General features: G+C 32.0%; 2 protein-coding genes across 4 annotated transcripts in view; one reads left to right on the forward strand and one right to left on the reverse strand.

Annotated features, from left to right (window-relative positions):
* The window catches only part of lic (dual specificity mitogen-activated protein kinase kinase lic), a 69,677-nt gene extending 54,277 nt beyond the window's left edge, over window positions 1–15,400 (reverse strand). Inside the window, exons 1-3 of one of the 3 annotated variants that reach the window (XM_085821684.1) lie at window positions 15,250–15,400; window positions 10,792–10,893; window positions 8,870–9,035 (exon numbers count right to left, since the gene is read on the reverse strand). In XM_085821684.1, coding sequence (XP_085677810.1) covers window positions 8,870–9,035; window positions 10,792–10,853 — 228 coding nt within the window. In that variant the 5' untranslated portion in view covers window positions 10,854–10,893; window positions 15,250–15,400. Of the gene's footprint in view, window positions 1–8,869; window positions 9,036–10,791; window positions 10,894–12,675; window positions 14,368–14,888; window positions 15,109–15,249 lie in introns of those variants that run through there. The other 2 variants (XM_085821686.1, XM_085821685.1) reach the window with 2 other exon arrangements.
* A 198-nt stretch (window positions 15,401–15,598) lies between these two features.
* U2af50 (U2 small nuclear riboprotein auxiliary factor 50) overlaps window positions 15,599–16,760 on the forward strand; it is a 71,647-nt gene continuing 70,485 nt past the window's right edge. Inside the window, exon 1 of the mRNA XM_035368896.2 lies at window positions 15,599–15,723. The gene's annotated coding sequence lies outside the window, so the exon portion shown is untranslated. The remainder of the gene's footprint in view (window positions 15,724–16,760) is intronic.

Raw genomic sequence — 16,760 nt, forward strand, 5'->3', positions numbered from 1 at the left:
TGAAGCTTGGCTTCAAAGCCAAGTTTGACCAAGATCCATGACCATGGGGAGCCATGGAGCTTGACCATGGGGTGAGGATCACCCCAAGACATGGGGACTTTCCTCCTTCAATAGTAAATTCCGATTTTCTTGAAAAAAGAGAACTCTCATGTGACTCCCTTCCCCTGCAGCATGTAATTAACACTTCCTTCTGGGCAACCTGAAATATTTTGGCAGAATGCCAATCAAGGTTGTGTTACCATCAAACTACAGTTTTGGATAACATGCATGAGCATGTCATGGAAGAAGTAAACAGATATCATTTCTGTCATTATTTTAGGAAGACTTACATCACATCAAACTTGGCTTCATAGCCAAGCTTGACTGAGAAGTGATGGCAGCAATAAACTGAAAAGAAGAAGTGATCTCTAATATGAGGTGAGTGACCACTCACTTTATTTCCTGTCAAAAGAAAGTTCAACTCTGAAAGTTGATTCTCAGACTTTCTAATAGCAGATAACATCCCTAGAGGTCATTGTTCAACTGACCATACACATATCCAGCATAGCCAACAAATAGTGAAAAGCCAAGCTTGGAGAAAAAAATCACTGTCAAAAAAAGCAAGAAAAAGGGATCTTGCAAAAAGGCATTCAAAGCTCCCAAAAGACCTCAATGTTTGTAATTGCCCTTTTTTTTTTTAAGAGCATCTTTTCCACCAATGAAAAAATTCTACAGCCAGGATCAACCTATCATCAAATCCCTCTTCCCTATCAGACAAAATGAAATGAAATGAATTGTCTGATGGCATCACATGCTCGGATTTTACATGTTAATGGTGAAAATGCCAACAAGAGTGACAACAAAACATGAGCGAATAGTCGAACTTTGGTCTCATAACACAAATTGCTACTGCAAGTGTATGATATCACCAAGTTTTAAGAATGGAACATATTTTCAGAGTTTATAGTTTGATCAGGGGTCTATAAAATCTACCAAATAATGAATATGACGTTATTAGTTTCTGACAAGACTATAATATATTACCAACTAACCATCAATGTTCCAATTTGCATGAAATGAAGTTTTATTTATGTTAAACAAAGAGCATGTGGCGATGTTTGAAATACAAGGATAGTTTGCAGCACGCAGATTGCTATTTGTTACTGCCACTAGATTCATCAACTGCTGGTCTAAGGAAATAATATCCATAAATTTTTACAGTGAAGATTGGTTTGGTTTATGTGATTCTTAAGCCTCAAGATTTATAAGCCTCAAGGGCTATCTACCTAAGGGGAGGAATCAAATTTGGTGGTAATTTGGTGGAGGACTTTTTAACCCTTTCCGGCATGCTACCTTTTAAAGGAATTTCGATAAAAAAAAATGGGTAGGAAATTTAATTAGGCCTAGAGGAGTACACAAGTAAAATTTTGTAAAGATAGCACTTATCGATTTAATTCTTTGGGTTGCTCGAAGCGGGCACACTGATTAAGTAGAGCTTCGAAAAGAGTGCTGAAGCGAGCAACCCAGTGGAACAGTGCTTTGGTACACCAGGGTACCTGGGCCGAAGGCCCTACCCCTTGTAGAATATGTTTAGACATTATGAATAGCTGATTTGTCATTAACTTTTACTGAATTCATCTTATATATATATATATTTTTTTAATATATATATATTTTGAATTTTTAAATTTTTTTTGTATATTTTTGGGTTTTTTGTATATTATATGTTAAGATCCTATTTCCTGGACTAACCCAGGTTACTTTTTTCAGTTGCTGTAAAGGACTGGAAGGACAGAAAGCTATCGAGTGGTGAAAAACCTGGAAGTCAAGATGTTAAAACACAAAGCAGTGCACAAAGTGAGACCAGCCCTTGGTAAGTGTGAATATTTACATATAAACATACATATATAATAATGCAACAAGGATATATGATTATACAAAAAGAAGGTGCTGCATAAATATATGATTACATTAAGCAAAAATGCATTACTATGCTATGCTACATAATCCACTCATTTAATATGGCCAATGGTCTGTATTTGTTGTCCAGATTGTATGGGTCGTACTCAGATATCTTAATGGCAGGGTTTTGGATTTCTAACTGCCTGCTGTGGAATCTTTTGGCTATGCGATAGTAAACAGATTTTAGAGGGCGAATGCCCAGTTCTTCGTGTATCTTATTATTTCGCACATACCAAGGTGCATTGGCTATCTGTCTGAGAATACAATTTTGGGCTGTTTGAAGTTTGCCCCAATACCTATTGCATGAGTACGCCCATACAGGACATGCATAGCATAGTAATGGACGCAATATGGATTTATAAATGAGTAGCTTGTTATCTATTGACAAAACACTGTTTCGAGCAATTAAGGGGAATAGTTGAGCTTTACGGGCTCGAAACTTATTGATAATATTTGTGATGTGCAGATTCCATGACAGAGCTTTACTGAGGATCACCCCAAGATAAGGGACTTGCTTGGCCCAGGGGATAGAATTGCCATACATGACAAGATTCTTTTTAAATTTCTTTTTTCTGGTGAACAGGATAGCTTGAGTCTTGTCTATATTGACTTTAATTTTCCACTGCATGAGCCAAGTCTCCAATGCATGTATGTAATTTTGTAAATGTTGGATAGCTGAACCAGCAAATGCACTTTGTGTGAGGATTGCTGTGTCATCGGCATACATAGCCAGTGTTGTGTTCTGTGTTGTAGGGATGTCATTCACGTAAATATTAAAGTAAGTGGGCCCTAAAAGGGACCCCTGAGGGACCCCCGCCCTTATAGGGTGTACAGTAGAATTTGTTCCAGAGACGTGAACGACAAAGTTTCTACCTGTTAGGTAGGATTTGGTGATGTTTGTGATGTAATCTGGGAAGCCCAGATTGTGTATTTTGTAAACTAGTGCCTCCAGCCAGACCCGATCAAAGGCCTTGGCTATGTCAATAAACAGACCACCAGTGACTCTCCTCTTGTGCAGTCCTTCTGAGATGAGCTCTACCACCCTGTAAAGTTGGTTGGTTGTAGCCAAGCCTTTCCGGAAACCGAATTGACTTGAGATGAGGATGTTATTCCGCTCTAGATGGTTGTTGATTCTGCTAAGGAGTGTAGCTTCGTAGATTTTGCTCATGGAGGAGAGTAGACTGATTGGTCGGTAAGCAGCTGGATCTGATGATGACTTTCCTGGCTTGAGGATGGGTATAATCTTGGCAGTTTTCCATGCATGCGGAAAGTATTGAAGCTGCATTATCCTAGTGAAGAGCTTTGCCAGTATGAAAAGGATCTTCAATGGAAGGTTCTTCAGCATGGAATTAGTGATGCCATCCAAGCCAGGGCTCTTCTTCTTCTTGAGTTTATTGACATAGCCAACAACCTCCGAGGGCATAACCGGAGGGATGTTGTTTATGTTTGTATCTGTTGTGATGTTGTTATGAAATGTGTAAACAATGTGTTCTGTTGATATATCATGTATGTTGTTCGTGCAAAACTGAGATTCCAGTTGCTTTGCTAACAGTTCTGCTTTCTCAGTTTCAGTGTAGTGAATCCTCGTGGGGCCTTTAAGGGGCGGAATTTTATTGTAGCATTTAGTATACCTAGAAACAGCTTTCCACAGAGAGTTATCATCTGTGGAGAGTGAGTTAAGGTAGCTGGTCCAGCTTTGTTGTGCTACTGAAGCGAGCATTGCTGGGAAGACAGTAAGAGATTTTGCCTACGATTAAAAAACACTAGATTCTGAATACCATAGTAGATTTAGCATTACCCAGGTTTTGCCACGGGGAGATCTGCTACTCTACACCCCCTAAAAAGCTCATTTTTAGTTATGATGATTACATGCTTATGAATGGAAAAAAAAAAGCAACTTGGGTATATGATATTTGCATTATTTACATTTCATATTTAAACTTTAGTCTAATTTTTTCATCGTGGTACTTTTCAAAGAAAGTGACACCACCTTTAAAAAAGCACAACCCAATATTGCACGTTTTCCACATGTGCTGGGATCCGTATCAGATTCACTATCTGAAAGCAATTCGTGTAGCACTTTCAGTGCTTTAGAAATGGTGAGCCCTCTCTGACCCATTCGGAAAATAATTAAAAATCCGAAAAAATAGACTAATATTATATCTACAATTTGAATTTATAAACTATAAAATAAAAATATAAATGTCTACAACTCAAAACTATTAAACATAGCACTAAGAAAACTTCTTTGAATCAAAGCGAAAAAGAAAAAGAGAACTGCTCTAGTGAAAAACCAAACAGCTAACTTATAAAATTATCCCTGACCTTCAGAAAATCACCCCAACAATTTCTTAGTTGATAACCAAACCTCCTCTCTCCCCCCCCAAAAAAAATGGAAAAGAATTAAGAGAAAAACAGGAAATGAAACACAGATGTGGACCCATCTTTCTATGTTAATGAGCTGACCAATGCACTGCAGAGAAACAAAGATACCGTTGCCTCTCAATGACCTAAACTCGCAGTGAGCCCAGTCTGGGAACACCTCGGTTCACCATTCGATTTTAGGTGAGATTTCAAGGTAAAAATTTAAAAGTAATATAGAATAAGTAGATTAGCATACAGCCAAAAAAAATTACATAGAAATTTCCTTTCAAATAATTCCTTTTATAACCTAAAAAAAAAAAAAAAAAAAAAAAAAAAAAAAAAAAAAAAAACTGGAAGATTTCTTTGAAAAATGAGAGTCTTAAAAAACCAAACATGGCTAAAATATATGGACTGGTTTGTGTTGAGCTGCCATCTACTATAAATAAATAAGGTTCAGAGTAACCTATAGTAACCTTCAAATCCTTTTTTATTCAATTTTTCTGTGCATACAGAAGGAAATTTTTAGGTGTGCCTAGACCAGACACACCGTGCCGCAAAGGGTTAAGGGAAACTGACTTATATACACGTTACGCATGGTGAAAACCACAAAAATGCCCATGTGGCCAGCCAGCGGATTCAAACCTAGGGCTGAACTACCAGTGTTCAGCAACTTTACGACATGGCCACTGGTGGGCCCTTTTGCATGAAAGAACTGAATACTGCTGATACTACTGTTACACACTGGAAGAATTATTTAAGAGGAATATGCATCTAAGACATACAGTATCATGAAAATAATAAAAATAGCAATAATAAAAAAGGTGGTGAATGCTTAATCACAGAGATTGATAAAAACCTCTTCTTGAAAAGAAAAAATAACATTGGCCATGTTCTGCTTCCTCATGAAATTTAAATATATATGTAATAATAAAATTCCATAGTCAAGAATACACTTAAAATTCTAACTGTATGTTCTTTGGAAGAAGAGTATACAATTATGTCATCAAAATAACTACAAGCAAATTGGATTTTATTTTTAGTGAGGATGCGTTTAATAACTCTGTTAAAGATAGCCTGTGCATTTTTTGAAGCCAAAAGGGTGTCTTAGCCATTCATACAGTCCAAAATTTGTAATAAAAGCCAATTTTTCGGTATCATCAGGGTGAATAGGAATGTGCCAAAACCCTGATCTTAGATCTATTGTAGAAAAAACATTTGCATTACTTAACTTGTCTAATAAAAAGTCTATCCGGGGCAGGGGATGAGCATCAGTCTTTGCTAAAGCATTCAACTTACGATAATCAACACACATTCTAGTTTTTTTGCCCTCATCGCGTTTTAATACTAAAGTTACTGGGGATGCATAAGGACTACTACTTTCTTTAATAATTCCATTTTTTAATAATTGATCAATTTGTCGTCTAATTTCTTCTTCTTCCTTAGGGGAAGTTCGATAAGGTCTTAAAGTGACAGGCAAATAAGAAGTCAAGTTAATTCATTGTGGTTCAATGTTAATTTTACCTACATCATATTTATTTTTGGAAAACACATTCTTATATTTATTTAACAATTTAATTAATTCAGGATTTTCTTCCTCCATACTCTCTGAATCTGTTATTTCACTACTTTGTTTTTTCACATCACTTTTTTGAATTTTTAGTTTTACATTACTTTCATTATTTACATTAACTCTTGTTACCTTAGACATCTTATCATCATTAAACTTCATAATGTTAGATTTATTACTTTCATTAACTATTATACCTTTAGACACATTATTTTTATCAACACTTATTATTACCTCAGAGATATATATTACTTCTAGTTTTGTCTTAACTGATGGCATTACATTACTGTTTTTTTCAAGTACTTGATCAAGTTGTACATGCAAAGAAACTCTGTTATTTACATTCACAGAATTTGAAATGTTTTAATTTCTTTGAGTTACCACTAAATTACTACAATCAATTTTTAATTCAAATAATTTACATTCATTTAAATCCAAAAGAACATAATCTAAATTAGTATCTAACACTAACAAGTTAATTAGTTTAATAATATTTCCAATTTTCATTTGTAATCTACACATTTATCAATAGAAAAATTTCCTTTAGTTTGCCTAATTTGAATACCTTTTACCTTTTGAATTTTTAACTGTAAATTGTTTGCATATTTTTCTGAGATGATAGACAATGTCGCGCCAGTGTCCATGACACAGTCGACTGATCTGCCATGGGATAAAAATCCCTTAATTCTGAGTTGTCAAATTCCCGAAGAATCAGACCCCGAATTTTTGTTTTCCACATTAGAATTAGTTTCAGTTTCGTTGTTCTGATTTCGGAATGGGCAGATTTGAGCCCAGTGATAATAATTTGGTATCCCTTTTTTGGTACATATTGTACAAGGTAATGGGGCGATACCGTCAAAATTACTATTAGCATGGCAACTTACGACTTTATTTCCATTGTTGATATTGCTGTTAGATTTATTTCCAATTTGTTGAAAACTGTGAGGTTTGTAGTTAGATGCATTAGGTCCATTATCAACAAACTGACGATTATTATTTCGGAAATTAGCTTGTCTGAATTGTTGACTATTCCTATCTCTGTTATAATTTTGCGAATTTTCATCTTTAATTTCATGAATTTGTCGAAGATTGTGGGCTTGTTCTAGCCAAGTTATCGGATCAGCGGGACTTTGAACAATCATCAAAGACTTTAAGTTCGTTAGCAAACCATCTGTCAAACCTTCTAAATTCATTGATTTATCCAAATTAAGCCGCTAACCCACTTCCATTTTCTTTTGAAAGTAATTTGTGATGTCTTCTCTAGCGTTATATTTCAAATTAGCAAAGTCGCCAAAAGTAGTTAAGGTGGGATCGATAAAGTTTTCTTTTAATATTTGTTCAAATTCTGAGTAAGTTTTTAGCTCATGGCAAATTTTTAATATAGAGCCAGAGGGCTTTTCCCTTAATGTAACGAGAAATATTTTGAAGTTTCCAATTTTCGTCCTTATTTTGGCCGACTTTGTTAAAATAACCTAACCAAGAAATTATGTCACTGTCCTTAGAATCTTCAAATGGAATAATATTTAAATCTATTGTATCTTGATTCATATTCAGTGAACCGTCAAGATTAACGGGTTCCTGATTTGTCGACATTGTAACTGAAACTTTAAAATTTTCTTGAGAACAAAAAATGTGCACTTTTCTCAAAATATTTTTACAATAGTTAAAACATTTTTTTTTTTTTTTTTTTTTTTTTTTTTTTAACCAAAAACTCTTCAGAGTATTATAAACACTTCATAGAATAACAGACTTAAGTAAAAACTTTGTATTCTCAAATTTTATGATTATCACTACACATTTCAGGATAATATCAAATCTTACTTAGAATACTATTAATTAGAATAAGACTTGAAATTTAAATAAACTTGTAATTACTTTAACATAATATATTTAAAACAAACTATTGCCATAGCAATTTAGTTCACACATTGAGGAAAAATAATTTCTAAAAATATGTTCTTACTTGGCTGTTGAGTACACTATTTAATCCTGCTCGTTTGTGTGCTGTTAAAAAACACAGCATAAATGATTGAAATTCTTCACATTCTTTCCAGCAGACGATGTCCAAATCATGCGGTTCTAACTATGAGACTTGCTCAAAATGTGATAACAAAGCTGTATCACAATTCACAATTCTTCAATTGAAAAAAAAAAAAAAAAAAAAAAAAAAAAAAAACCAAGCATAAATGATTGAAATTCTTCAGCTTGTTTCCAGCAGATGATATCCAAATCATGCGGTTCTAATTATGACACACGCTCAAAATTCAAAGACAAAGCTGTATCGCAATTCACAATTCTTCAGTTGTAAAAAACAGACACAACTTGCACTTAAAAAGTTCTTTCTCTTCCATTGGAATTATTTTCCTTTTGGGTACACCCATCCTGCCGACTCCTTGTGATGTACCAGCTTTAGTCGTAGCTTAAATAATCAGACAATAAGTTTAAAAAACAGGATCCATTTATTAATATTCAGGAGAAATAGCAGTTACAAAAATCAGATATCCGGAGTAAATAAAAAGAATTACTAATAACTTTTTGTACGAAGTTTACTGCATCGTGACATTTAAGAAAAAGCCCCGATATTCTTTCGCGAGTCCTTTTATAGCCTCTGGAAAGGCGGAGCTTCCAAGAAATGACATCAGCCAATCCAGTCCACTTTAAATACTTCCAGAACATTCTATAACTGTACATGTAGAAAAGGCGGGAAGAACAACTTGTCTACGGGGCTGTGGATTTAAATCCACATACTTTCAAATAAGAGAACGTCGCCATTAAAAATAAAAAGAACATACAGTTAGAATTTTAAGTGTATTCTTGACTATGGAATTTTATTATTACATATATATATATATAGAGAGAGAGAGAGAGATCATAGAAAATATAAGTCACATTTTTTGTGCAAATTTTAAAAATCATGCAGTAAATACTTGTTCTCTTAGCTGAAAATAAATTCATAATAAATTATTGCAAGTTTAACATTCCAAAAGAAGAAATTACCTTTACAGCCATTACTGTTTGACTTGGCCTGTGAAGCATTTTTTCCACAACACCATATGCACCTCGTCCTAATTCACAGATAGCTTCCAAATCATCTGCTTCAACTTCAAACACCTTTTCATCAATTGTAATTGTAGTTCTTTTGTCTAAATTTCTTGGAGGTGCTCTATAAAAACATTCCCTATTATATATATATATACACACACAAGACAAAAAATATGAAAATCAAAATTATAATTTAAACTGGCAGTAACCGCATAATTCCCCCTCTCTACTCTAAAAATCCTAATAACTTTTCTGGACTGCTTGATTCTTAGATCAATCTATCTTGTATGTCTTGCATAATACTGATGACATAGCTAATTTGAAACTTGAACTAAAAATTTCGAGAACTTAAACCTTTTTAATCTAAACCAAAACCTTCTCATTTTGAACCTCCATACTGGATAATTGCACACTTTAGCTTCAGTACCGTTGCACTGAAGATGCTACTTTGTTCCCTTTGCTTTGTCGTGCTGCTTACTACACCGTTATAAAAATATATTAAATATAAAAATTAGTTGAAAAACATTTTGGGCTAAAAATCAGCGAATTGCACTTATTAGCAGAAAATTATCACAATCTCCTAAGAATAATTCATAAACTACTTTCAAACTATAATATTTCTATAATAATGTAATATCAGATATAAATAAAAGCTAGCTAAATGCATAATTTTATATGCATTCCATTTATATATCAATAATAATGAAAATCAATCTGGACAATATTTACATTTTAACAGCCAGTTGATACTGTTCAAGTATCTACTTTAAAATCTTTCCAAAACACTCTTTCCTTCTAGAAATTTTCTCCAAATGAATTCTCCAAGAAAATTTGGATAATTCAATCATCTATAAAACACAACTTTGGGGGAATGTGCATTTTCACACTCTAATACTTTTAGGCTAATGGCATATTTCCGAAAAAAAAAAAAAAAAAAAAAAAAAAAAAAAAAGGAACACTTTCTTTTTTCATAAAAAAGTAAACTACACAGTTGCATTTAAATTCCTTACAAAAAAAAAAACACATACATACTAATCACAAGCAAAACCACAAACATAACCCTCTAACTCCAAAATCTCATGCATTTGGCGAGTTACCAGATAAAATACATTTTCATTAAATTCTGGGTCACCTACTTTGGCGATATAGCATTTTGACCAATGATTCTTGTCACGGTTGGGCGGATCATGTGATCAGAATGAAAACGGCACAAATTTGGCATTGCATGCAACTCGACAATGCACAATAAATAAGGATGATGTTGTTGACAAGGGATGGTTATTTCCAAACCAATTTCTGATCTGCATTCTGATATTTTGCTTGCTAGTTTTTCCCCTGCACTTCCATAAAATTTAATAGTTTAAATTCAACTTCATGGAAAACAAATTTCTGCATTCTCTACTGTTGGGCAAATGCCATATTTCTGCAAAAATACAACATTTTCTTTGCAGCAGCCAGCAAACTCCGTACCACCATTAGGATTCGTTATAAGAAAAACAAACATAATCGATGTGAAAAGCACTAATCAATGCATTTCAGAAGTGCATATCCATATAAAAAGATACAAGCCACATGCATACTTGAATTGCCACATAATTACTTTTGGGCATTTTACTGCACTGCTTTATGAATACCTTTTTGGTGGGCTTCAGATAATCAGAATGTATTATTTTATACATAGAATAAAATAAAAAAAATAAATAAATAAATAATAATAATAAATAAATAAATAAAATAATTCTTTATATGAAGAATAAAGAATAAAAATAAAATAATAAACAAAAAAATTCTTTATATGAATAAAAGAATAAATAAAAATAAAAGAATTCTTTATATGAATATTAGAGTTATTAATGTATTCAAACATCTGAACTTACAAGGATTCTTCTTTCACATCTTCTACAAGCACCAATTTAGGCGGCCTTTTCTTCCCAGCCATAAATTATAGTATCAGGAACTTGTGTATGACTCAAATTTAACTAAATAAGAAAGATATGATGTAAATACATTTCTGAATATATAAAATAATAACAACAAAAAAAGACACAAAGATAAACATTAAACTTTCCCTACAATAAATTTTATTAAAGATATTCAAAAAAATGTAACCACAGATATAATATTTTTAATTACATACAGGATATTTTCATACTAAAATTTTACACAGCAGTAGACTTCACTGCTCTTAAATTATTGTCTCACAATTTAAATTATGCTAAATATCAGATGTTTTCCCACTGACAATCTGGTATACTGATAAGAAACTATGCAACTGTAATTTGATTATGCAGTCTTCATATCTTGATGCTATACTAAATACTAAAAAAGGGTTTTTTTTAAACTAACATTCATCAAATTCAAATAATAAAATGTAATCACTTAAAGGGTTCTGAAACTTATCATTAGATTACTTTTGATAAGATAATGGCAGTTAAAACCATGCATATGGCATTAAGTTTAAATGTCATATGCTTTACAAAAGGCATTCTTAAAAGTTTAAAAGGCACTCTAGATTCAAATCTATTTTAATCTCAAAACAGATGTAAAACTTGGTTTTACATTTTATGCAGAAAGTGCAACTGGCTTTTCTACTGCAAATTATAAAATAAGGTGGAAAAAATGCAACTGAATTAAAAAATATTAGTTGAAATAATATATTTTTTATTAACTTTTTAAACAGAAAATATATACATAATTCAGACTTATTTATCATCATCTAGTATACAAAATGATATAATAACAAAATATGTAGCAAACTTTTCAATAAAAACTCCCTTCTAATTAAATAAACAAAAATAAAGAATATGATGCATTTATATCTTATGCAAACAAAATACTGTTTGAATATTTTAGATTTTAATAGCAAATATCTTCCCTATTATAAATTATGTTTAATTAATCCAATTTCAAAGAAGAAACCTGAGACTTAATGCTATGTACAATTCTTTCCTATCTCCACTTTTTTTTGAACAAGCAAAACCCAATGTCACTAACAAATATCATTGAAATTTGCCTATTTATTTATACACTTCACCTACCTCTTCTAATCACTCGACAAAATTTTAACATATTTTATGTAAATGAATTACACTCTAGATCCATGTTTTCTAATTTAATTTCATCATGAATAATGGTGGATTGAAATAAACCTCGAAAAATTCTTACTAGAACTTTTACATTTAAAATAAGAAAAAAGTTTGGGGGTTCAAATTTAAACAATTCTCTATTGCACAATTTACTTAAAAAAAAAAACTGGAATCTTAAACTTCAGATTAAAATCTCACATCCCGAAAATTTTATAAAGTTAAAAAAAAAATTCTTTAACTTTTAGAAATGATTACATTATACAAAAATTGCCATCTGACCTTAATAAGTAAATTTCTGCTAAACACCCAAAACAATTTTAAGTTGAGGAGTAACGAAACCTCAAAACCCCAACTAGCTTAAGAGTTAGTCCCTGAGCTAGAAAACGTAAAATCTTAGCTAATGATCTAATATATGTGAGCTACTGCTTTAGTTATTTATTTTTTAAGATGGCACCACTAAAATGGTTGTTGATTTAACCATTTCTTTTTCCTGCTATTTTACTGCATGTCTGAATATGAAACCTACTGAACGTTTTCTTTTATAAAGCCATTATTGATCAATTATGATGCGAATGAAGTTTAAATTTCACAGGTTAGTTACATTAAAACATATTAATTAATGAAATAATTTTCATTTATGTATTCTTAATTTGTATTATAAGGTACTTCTCTTGCCTTCTTAGCGTGCCTTTGTGGTCTGCATGCTGGGCACATATTCCAGTGGTCCGTGGTTCGATTTCCAGCAAAGGCATTGCTCATTTTTCATCTCTCCTGCTTCCAAAATACCTAATGTCTCTAAATTGGCGTCTGAACGAAAAGGGTGGTGGATGATGATTCATAACACACAGGATTTGATGATCAGGGCTTCTAAAATCTCCAGCCACCCTTTAAAAGGGGGAGTATATAAGGTATTTCTCCTTGCCTTCTTAGCGTGCCTTCGTGGTATAGTGCTCTGCATGCCGGGCGTGTAATCCAGAGTCCGTGTTTCGATTCCCGGCAAAGGCGTTGCTCATTTTTCATCTCTCCTGCTTTCAAAATACCTGATGTCTCTACAGTATTGATTTTCATGTTTAAAAATAGTGCTTTAATGGCATCCTCTAAGAAAAAGCAGTAGCTTGCATACTACATTATTATCAAAGCTCATAAAACAAGCTTTTCAGAATGGCAGAGACAAATAATAGGAAAACAATTGCTATGATATTATTTCATTATAAATTGATGCCATGTAGAGACTTCTGCAGCAATTTCATAAAAAAGGACTTCTTTATTTAAGGATAGTTATGCAATTATTTTACTGGATCAACTGCACACAAGGCCTGCAAAAATGCCTCATTTTCTATTCTGCCAGGACACCGAATCTCTGAAGTGAAACACACATTTCAATGAGATTTCTACAATTTTTTTAAATATTAAAAAAATTAATTAAAACACCTTATAATTATTCTTTCCTTTTATAATTTTTAACCAACATTATTAACAAAACGAGCTGCCTCCTGAAATTCTTGAGCTTCCATCTAGTTTACCTTGCATTTGAAGAATTACTGTGCATATTATTTGTGCAGGTTCAGCATTAAATTAATACAGCTTTATCAGCATTGATATCTTGCATGGCTCTGCCATTTACATACAGATAAATTACATGACCTGCAGCATACTATAAGAGAATTTTTTATAAGTTTCAATAATAGCAAATTTAGATGGTAGAATGGCTGAATGTAATAAGATTAATTTGAAGTTGGAACGTAAGGGGAAAAGAGCATTAATCAAATGGTATGTAAATAAAGGTTTACTTAATAATCATTTTCCGAACAGTCTGGAACTACGGAGGATATTTTTTACTCTTATTTTTACGAATTTATGTGGCGACGCCAATATACGGATTCGAGTTAAGATAATTTTAGGAAGTTTTTGGATGCTATTAAAGAATTTTGTGTGTTACGGACTGAAGATGAAGAAATTTCTAAATAAGGTAAGCAGATATTTACTTTATGTAGTGCTTAGATGCATAAGAGGTTTTTCCTTTTTTATGTTATTAATATAAATTTAATAATAATTTGGTTTACAATGTAGTTTTTTGAGATTATGTATTTTTTGTTTGCCTCTACTGTAGAATTAGGTGCTCCTTTGACTTTTTAAGTGAAAACATATCGATGTGTACATGGACAAAGTCAAGGGAGTGGGCTATGCCAAGTTTGTGCAATTCTGTGATTTTTTTTTTAGCTGAAAATAGGTCGACGTGTACATGGATAAAGTCAAGGGAGTGCACAATGCCTAGGTTGTGCAATTCTGTGATTTTTTTTAAAGTGAAAATAGGTGAATGTGTAAATGGATAATGAGTTTGTGCAGTTCTTTGACCTGTTATTTTTTCTTTGTTCTTTTGATTTTCAGCACTAAAATCGCCGCTACACAAAGCCAAAATAATAAGTCAAAGAATTGCACAAACTTGGTTGTTTACCTTCAAAAATTTTAATACACTTCTGCTATCAGGACTGTATTAAAAAATGTATGTATGTATGTGTTCAGGTATGAATGTATATATGCATCGATGAGTGTTCACAGACACACGCATATAAGCACATGCATCCATACATTTCTAAATATGGTCCTGATAACAGAAGAGTACCAACATTTTAACCACTTTCAATATTTACACTAAATTTTGAAGATTTAACCTGTCTCACAAAATTACTTTGTCAGTAAGTCACCATCTACCAGAAGAAATCTAATTTCGAAAAAATACTTTGGCTTTCCAATTAGTGAGAGAGTATGACAAAGGGCTATTCTGAATTTATTCTGCATAGCAGACTTGAAGCTAATTAAGGTTCTAAAGATCAAGTCTCTCTGAGTAAAATATTAACATTGATATAACATTTGTAAAACAGATTTACATTTTAAGAGGCTTTGCAACATATTATTTACGTGCATTAAATCTCAGATACTTCCCGTTTCTTTCATACATAAAGGAAACATTACAAATAATTAGCTATAATTTTTTTTCAGGATTTTCATTTTTTCTGAAATAAATCTGCACCTCCACCGATAGCCAAAATTCTGCACTAGCTCTAAAGGAAAATATAACTCAGTTAAGTATGGAAACAAAGAGTTAGATTTTTTTTAGTTAATGCGATTTACGTTTTAAACGGTAGCGGTAAAATGATACACAATCACTGTAAATTACAAGCACAATTTGCCAGAAGGCAACATGCAGTTCTATAGAAATATTTCATAGTATATTTTATTTAAGCCTACCTTAAAAAATATACTCAGTAAAAGCCCGTAAAGCATTCATCAGTAAAATGCAAAAGCATAAACTGATGTAAAATTATCGCTCTTTGGAATTTTAAAAGAAATTTAAGAAGCTTCAAGACGATTAACAAAATTATGTCAGTGAATTGCTCGACACCAAAACATTATAAATAATATTTTATTAAATATAAATTATTGTTTTACTTTGTTTATTATTTAAATTTTTACAAATAAAATAATGTATTTTGTGCTATTATAAAATAATTAATAATTTATTTACAAGATCTGAATTTGAATTGATTTAGGACACTATTATTTTAATATAATAAATCCTGAAAAATATTTGATGAAATGAGACTCGGCCTTAAAACAACTAAACTTCTCCTTTCATCAGCGTTCTGAAATTCGGTAGTGGCCATATTCAGCGGTTAAGCCGTTTTAAAGGAAAAAACAACAACTCGTATTTAGGAAATTCAGGTGAGAAGCATTTTTTAATACTAATTTAATCATCTAGAATTTATTTTACGTATATGCATTTTATATGGTGTGTGCCTGTACCGTATGTATAAATAATTTAATAGCCTGATAACGTAGCATAATATTGTATAAATAATTTCACGTGAATTCGCATTCTATCGCTTAAATGTTGTGTAGAAAATTTTCTGTTTCTAATTTAAAGCTCTGAGCTAAGCCTTACGCAGTTAAAATATAAATATAAGTTCGTCAATGAAAGTCGTACTTGGTAAAAAGAAATTAGTGTCTTTGTATTACTTGAGTTGCAGTAATTATGGAGTAGGTTTATTTGAGCTTTGTTGTTTTCTCATTGTTAAAAAAGAAACTTTATTTGTTATTCTGTGCGAATTTTTCTTTTCCTTTATGAAGCGTAAGTATGAAATTAAATTTGATTTCCCGAAAAATGCGACGAAGAGAATACCGGAAATGAATGTTGCAAAGCAAAAAAGACAATAAATAAAAATTGCACCACTTTTAAAATTAAAACCAGATAATTTGTTTTCAGCGTCATAAGTGTTAAGATCAACAATTCGTCGGGCTTTCCGTTACATTTTGAATATTATTTGGAAAAAGTTACCTGGCTTTTTTTAATACTTTCCTTGAAATTATTGAACAAACTAGCTTATATTCAAGTGTGTGTGTGTATATATATATATTTAAATTTAATTATTTATTCTTTTATCTCTGTTAAAATTTAAAGGGCTAAGTGAAATTAGTTGGAAGTGATTTAACACTTTGTATTCGAGCTTCATATGACATGACATCACAAAAACTGTATTTAAGGAAGCAGTACTGGAAATGTTAAGCCAATAATTCTTCCCATATGCAGCAATGCAGAGAAACATCTGTCTCTGTAAACTTCCTTCATTAAACGAAAATAATTCATCTACTCACTTTTAAGAAATTCAAAAAAGTGAAAAATCAGACAAAATAATATATAAATGAAGAATAAATTACATGTGGAAAGACAAATGATATGTCTGATCCTACAACAAGCAAAA

The sequence above is a fragment of the Stegodyphus dumicola genome, chromosome 8 (assembly GCF_044657685.1).
Source record: "Stegodyphus dumicola isolate Sdum_Otavi_A_Nest chromosome 8, ASM4465768v1".
Lineage (NCBI taxonomy): Eukaryota > Metazoa > Arthropoda > Arachnida > Araneae > Eresidae > Stegodyphus > Stegodyphus dumicola.